This window comes from Triticum urartu, chromosome 5 (genome assembly GCF_003073215.2).
Source record: "Triticum urartu cultivar G1812 chromosome 5, Tu2.1, whole genome shotgun sequence".
NCBI classification, from domain to species: domain Eukaryota; kingdom Viridiplantae; phylum Streptophyta; class Magnoliopsida; order Poales; family Poaceae; genus Triticum; species Triticum urartu.
The window spans coordinates 323,728,631-323,735,451 of record NC_053026.1 but is presented as its reverse complement, the minus strand read 5'-3'; the positions used below and the strand labels follow the sequence as shown (position 1 = coordinate 323,735,451).

Genomic DNA, 6,821 nt, shown 5'->3' with positions numbered 1-6,821 from the left:
ACTATACCCGTGTCCAGACGGGACACTCCTTGGCGTGGAAGGCAAGCTTGGCGACCGGATATGTAGATTCCCTTCTTTGTAACTGACCTTGTGTAACCCTAGATCCTTCCGATGTCTATATAAACCAGAGGACTTAGTTCAGATAGGCCAGATTCATTATCATAACCATACAAGCTAGAACTCTAGGGTTTATCCATTACGATCTCGAGGTAGATCAACTCTTGTAATACTCGTATTCATCAATATCAATCAAGCATGACGTAGGGTATTACCTCCATAAGAGGGCCCAAACCTGGGTAAACATCGTGTCCCCTATCTCCTGTTACCATCGACCTTAGACGCATAGTTTTGGACCCCCTACCCGAGATCCGCCGGTTTTGACACCGACAAGGGTCAGTTCATTTTGATCGTTGCATGATCCACCACGTGGACTAGTAGTGCTAGTTGAATCTTCATAATTCATTGACCATGTCTTGGTTTCCGTAGTGCAAAGCTAACATTCAATTAGATTAGTAGAAGTAGTTCTTTAAGGGAAAACAACTTTGAACAAAGTAGAGTTACGGCAGCCGACAAGGCACTGAATTAAAAAAGAGAAGAAGAATTCTCCCTGTGTGACGCAAGGGTACGGTAGCTGTAGGCTCGCCGCGGTCGCATGTGCCCGTGGCTGTGTACTACATGTGCGGCCAACAATAAATAGATTTTACTAGACGCCCATGATGCTCAGGGATCTCGAAGGTCGGCCGGTTACACATGTCCGCGTGATGTCGACAAGACAATTTGATGGATGGGCTTGAACCTCGAAATATGCGGTGGCGACGTGGACTCCGATCTGCCAACAAATACGTACGAACCGCGGTACCAACTCACAAGGAAAATTTGTATGGAACCGATCTAAAAAGATAGAACCTGATTACACCGCCGTTGAAACTCTTTCGATCTTGATCGGCAAGCTCGAAACAGATGTAGATGAAAACAACTCATCGAACCATAACGATCACCTAGCCGGCTCTCAATGAAAGCACCAATATCGGTTCTATATCTGGCATATCTCGCAGTAGGGGTCCTAAGCTAGGCGTCTTGAAGCGATGGTAACATGGACACAGGTTTTACCCAGGTTTGGGCCCTCTTGATGGAGGTAAAACCCTACGTCCTGCTTTTGATTGTATTCATATGGGTGTAGTACATAGTACATATGTCTACCACGAGACTATAATAATGAATATCAGATTGTCTATTGACTAGCCTGGCCTCGGTTTATATAACACACCAGAGGCCTAGGGTTTAGGAGAGTCCTCGTCTTGTGCGCCAAGTCTCGTGGGATCTTCCTTGTATGCGGCATGGGCTGCCCGAAGTGGCCCATGAGTGAACCGCCATGGGGGGTCCTCGGCCCAATCCAGCTGGTCGGGAGATGACGTGGTGAGTACCCCCTAGTCCAGGACACCGTCAATGGCCCCACTAGATACTGCCATGTGTATCTTATGAAATCTAAGGATGAAGCTTTGAACTTTTTCAACATCTATAAATCTGAAATGGAAAACCAACTTGATCGTAAAATCAAGAGGCTTGGGTTCTACCATGGTGGAGAGTATTTTTACAATGAATTTGATTCTTTTTGTGCGGAACATGGTATAATCCATGAGAGGACTCCTCCCTACTCACCTCAGTCAAATGGGTTAGTCGAAAGAAAGAACCATACTCTAACTGATTTGGTTAACACCATGTTAGACACATGGGGACTCTCCAAGGAATGGTGGGGGAGGCGATATTGATTGCATGCCACGTCCTAAACCGAGTTCCCACATAGAACAAAGAGATAAATCCATTCGAGGAATGGGAGAAGAAAAGGTTAAAACTCTCTTATCTATGAACCTGGGGTTGTTTGGCGAAAGTCAATGTGCCAATTTCAAAGAAGCGTAAGCTTGGACCAAAAACCATGGATTGTGTTTTCCTGGGATATGCTTTTCATACCATTGGCTATAGATTATTGGTTGTAAAATCTTAGGTATCTGACATGCATGTCGGTACAATCATGGAGTCGAATGATGCGACTTTCTTTGAAGATATCTTTCACATGAAGGATATGACTAGCTCGTCAAATCAGCAGATGCCCAGTTCACCGAATCAGGAATTAGTTATGATTACTAAACCTACCATTTCGATGGAATGCTCTGCAAATCCTGTGGAGAAGAACAATGAAGTTCCTACTAGGAACAAGAGACAGAGGACTGCAAAGTCCTTTGGTGATGATTTTCTTGTGTATCTCATGGATGACACTCCCATTTCTATTTCAGAGGCCTATGCATCGGAAGATGCTGACTACTGGAAGGAAGAGGTCCTAGTGAGATGGATTCCATCTTGGAAAATGAAACTTGGGAGATAACTGATCATCCTTATGGGTGCAAACCTATAGGTTGCAAATTGGTATTCAAGAAGAAGCTTAGGCCTGATGGTACTATCGAGAAGTACAAGGCACGACTCATGGCCATGGGTTATACCCAAAAGGAAGGTGAAGACTTCTTTGATATTACTCACATGTGGCTCGAGTGACCACTATTCGAGTACTACTTTCATTAGCTGCCTCACATGGTATTCTCATTCATCAAATGGATGTTAAGACTGCTTTCCTAAATGGAGAGTTGGAAGAGAAAATTTATATGCAACAACCAGATGGGTTTGTAGTAGATGGTCAGGAAGGAAAAGTGTGCAAGTTGCTGAAGTCTTTGTATGGACTTAAGCAAGCACCCAAGCAATGACATGAGAATTTTGAAAGAACTTTAACAGCTACAAGCTTTGTTGTAAACGAAGCTGATAAATGTTTGTACTATCGCCATGGCGGGGGCGAGGGATTTATCCTTTGCTTGCATGTTGATGACATACTAATTTTCGGGACAAATTTGAATGTTTTTTGACTAAACACTATGAGGCAAAAGCCCCACAGGCATTTATTAAAACAAGGCCCCAAGTCTTACAGAAAAGAAAATAGGAAGTAGTAGCTAGCTAGGTGTTTAGAATTCCTACCTACAAAAATACAACAAGATATTTACAAATATACAAGAAACAACCATGTCAGATGGATCATGGCAGATCATTGATCCATTGAAGGAGCACATGTTTGATTGAATCCTTCATCATATGGGAGTGCAAGGTGATGTCATGGATAAACTTGGCCTTCCATCCACCAAAAGTTAGTCTGATGTGCCTGGAAATTTTATCATTCCTCGTAGTCCAGATACTCCATGCAGTGAGGTAAACTACTTCAAAGAAGAAAGGGTTCTGAAAACCCCTCTTAGTAGCCAAAATACATTCTCTAGGAGATAACCCCACATACCATTTGATCTGCAGATAGTTCCAGACTCTATTACTGAATGTGCACCTGAAGAAAAGATGATCTCTATCTTCATGTAACTGAGCCACACACATGGGGCATAAATTGTCATCCTCCTCAGACCTCCAATGCTTTCTAAGAAGAATGTCTCTTGTTGAGTCTATCATTCAACACCAACCATGCGAAGACCTTAATTTTCATAGTGTACTTGCTCTTCCAAATCCATTTACAGGGATCATCATCTGGTAAATTTGCGTGTGCCAGTGTATAATAACTTTTGGTAGTGTAAGAACCTTTACCAGGTGTCCATGACCAGGAGTCAGGTTCATGGGGATTCCTCTACAATCCATGTAAGGCAGTATTAAGAGATACCAGCTCATCCATTTATTCATGAGATATGGGCAGTTGAAAATATGTGGCAATGTCAAGATCTTCAATAAAATCCTTGACTGAAATTTTATCATCAAGTGTAAAAGAGAAAAGTCTTGGGAACCTCTCCTTGATAGGCATATGACATCCATCCAAGCTCCAAGTATCATGCCAGAACAGAGAACTATTTCCATCATTGATTGTGATGATAGAATGTGACCTATAAACCTCATTTAAGTTCATGATGTCCCTCCACCATGAAGAGCCACACTGGACTATTGCATGGGGAACCACTCCATTATAGTAAGTGTCCCAGATCAGAGAGACCCAAGGTATATTAGCCTTATTATAAAACTGGTGTAGATGTTTAGTGAGCAAGGCTTTGTTCTGAACTGCAAGGTTGATAATACCCATGCCTCCTTTATCTTTTGGTTTACATACCATTGGCCAAGCTGCCAAAGATTGCTTTAAGGTATCAGAATTTTCTCTCCATAAGCATTGCCTCATTATTCTTTCTAATTGTTTTATAATAGCAGCAGGTAGACTAAGACTACAAAGGAAATAAATAGGCATAGAGGAGAGAACTGACTGTAATAGCTGCAGTCTAGCACCTTGGGATAGCAGTGAGGAACTGGCAGAGAGTCTCCTTTCAACTCTATCAACAACAGGTACCAGCTCTTGAACTCTGGCTTTGGTAGTGCCCACAAGCAAACCCAGGTAAGTGAAAGGCAGTGTCCCAACCTGGCAGCCAAAAACTGCAGCCAATCTGATTGCTTCATCAGGTGCAACATTGATGGGAAAAATGCAAGACTTATGGAAGTTCACCTTTAATCCAGTTGATTTAGAAAAAGCAGCCGGCATGTTCTTGAGAGCTCGCAGTTGGGCCTCATCTGCTTGAACTATCAACAAAGTATCATCACCATATTGAACAATTGGGAAATCTGGGTCATTAGATGGTATTGGAAGTGAAATGGGTCCTTGTTGGAGCATTTTATTAACCACAGATTGCAGCAAATCAGCAGCAATAACAAAGAGAGGAGGTGACAATGGATCTCTATAACGCCCCGAGACCGATGTGCCAGGTGTCCTCCAGTTATTCGCTGTTGTTGTGTTGTCATTGCTTGCGTGTCATGCATTGCATATCATGTCATCATGTGCATTGCATCATCATGTTTTCAAAACTTGCATTCGTCCGGGTCTCCCAGTTCCTTCCGTGGTCCGTTCTGAGGCCAGACTCACTTGCACGCGCCCGCGGCACGTCTGAAACATTATTTTATAAGTGGCTAATTTTGTCGGGATGGGATGAGCATTGGTGTGCGGTCTTGTTATAGTGTAGGTAGACCGCCTGCCAAGTTTCATCGCAATCGGAGTTCGTTTGACGCCCCAACGATTAACTATAGCGGCAGTATATCCGGTCTAACGTCAGACGTTTTTCGTCTCCGGAAATAGTCGCCGGGCCTCCCTCTCTTCTCTTCTCTCAGCTAGAGACCGTCTACACAGCCCATGACCTACCGCTAGGTCCAACCTAACCTCTCTCGTCAGCCCGCGGCCCTCCTCGCGCGTGCGTCTGAAAATTGTCCCGGACCCGACCCGAGCAGTCGTCACCGTCGTGTCCGGATCATCCCCAAACATCTACAAAACGTCACCGTTTTCTTATTTGGGCTTCCTAACCTTTATATCTTGGACCGTCCGATTTTATCGGAGGGACCAAATAGTTTAACATTTAGTCCCCTGCTATATAAACTTGCCTAATCCTAGAATTTAGAAGCCCTGTCACATCCTCCCAGCCGCCGCCGCCACCCACCCACAATTCCCCTCGGGATCGTCCCGATCCAGTTCCACCCGAGATGAATCGAAGCCTCCACTTTCTCCTCGTTTTCCCCTACCGTCCAACCACCGCCGTCGCCCAAATCCTATAGGAGCCAGAGCTCCTCTGCCCGTGCGCCTACCTCTCCCGTAGCTCCCATGGCACCAGGAAGCACCTCAGCCCCGTCGTCGACCCAGCCGCTGCCGGCGAGCAACAGCAACCAGCAGACCATCCCGAGCAGCAAAAGGAGCACGAGCTCCCATGGCCGCCGCCGAGCCGCCCGAGCACCTCCTCCTCCTCCCGTCGCCGGTGACCGCGTCACCAGGACCCCACGCCTGCAGACTCGCACACAAGCTCCTCTGCTTCCTCACGCGCCACGGCAAGAAGCAGCACCACCGGGGCCCTTGCATCGTCAAGCACCACCAGGACCAGCCCCGGTGCCACTCCGGCCGCCCGAGCACCTCGTGCTTCTCCTCGTCGCGCCTCCTCCCCTGCGCCTCGACTTCGTTGGAGACCAGCTCCCTTCCTCCTTTTTCCTTCCTTCTTTTCCTTCTCTCTACGCGCTCAAGCCCTCTCCTGTTTTCTCTTCTTCACAGGGAACCGCGCCTCCATGATGCCGCCACCTCGTCCCCGTCGTCCGTCAGCTCGTCGCCGCCCCGGGCCCAGTGCCTGCAGCCGCGCCCCCACCTTCACCCACCACGGGCGAGCAGAGCCGCCGGACCGCGTCGCCGCGCTGCCGTTTCAGGGCGTCCTCCGCCCAAGTCCCGCTGCTGCCTTTCTGTCCAGCACCGCCGCTGCTCTATTTTCTGGCGTGCAGAGGGACGCGCTAGATGCAGTGCATCGCCGCTGTTCAGATCGAGAGAGGAGCAAGGTTGCCCGGTCTAGCCTGCGCGTTGACTACGCCACCCTGCTTCGATCGACCTGCGAGGCCCAGCACCGCTTTCGGCCTGCCCGGCCTCCTGTGCTACCGACTGGGCCTCAGCCCGAAGTGAGAGCCCTAGCGCCCCTTTTTTTCTTTATTTTGTTGGGCCTGCTCCAGTTTTAGTTTCGGTCCAGTGTAGCCTTTTTTTTCAGATATGTGAATTAGTCAATTTCCAGGGATTTGCACTTTTGCAGATCAACCCCTAAATTTCATGCATTTCATTACTCACAAACGGTGCATCATATGTAAAAACTTTAAATATGAAACTTTCTTAGAATTTCGTCTAGTTAAATAATTTGCCATTTTCATCTATGTTTGAAATGCTTAAAAATGATGTTTGGTTAAATTTACTCCTATGCCATGTTGAAATGCTTTAATTCATAACTAAATAACCGTAG

The 6,821-nt window shown here is 46.6% G+C and overlaps 1 protein-coding gene across 1 annotated transcript; it reads left to right on the top strand.

The window, feature by feature from the left end:
* The first annotated feature begins 5,460 nt into the window (after positions 1–5,460).
* LOC125555961 lies at positions 5,461–6,602 on the top strand. The gene is made up of 2 exons (XM_048718767.1): positions 5,461–6,007; positions 6,098–6,602. Exons 1-2 carry the CDS (start codon positions 5,763–5,765, stop codon positions 6,384–6,386), a joined length of 534 nt encoding a protein of 177 aa, XP_048574724.1. The 5' UTR covers positions 5,461–5,762; the 3' UTR covers positions 6,387–6,602.
* The last annotated feature ends 219 nt before the right edge of the window (positions 6,603–6,821 follow it).

Coding starts and splice junctions, on each gene's coding strand:
- LOC125555961 (XM_048718767.1), top strand. CDS start 5,763: ATGGCCGCCGCCGAGCCGCCCGAGCACCTCCTCCTCCTCCCGTCGCCG. Junction 6,008..6,097: donor CTCCCCTGCGCCTCGACTTC/GTTGGAGACCAG, acceptor TCTTCTTCACAG/GGAACCGCGCCTCCATGATG.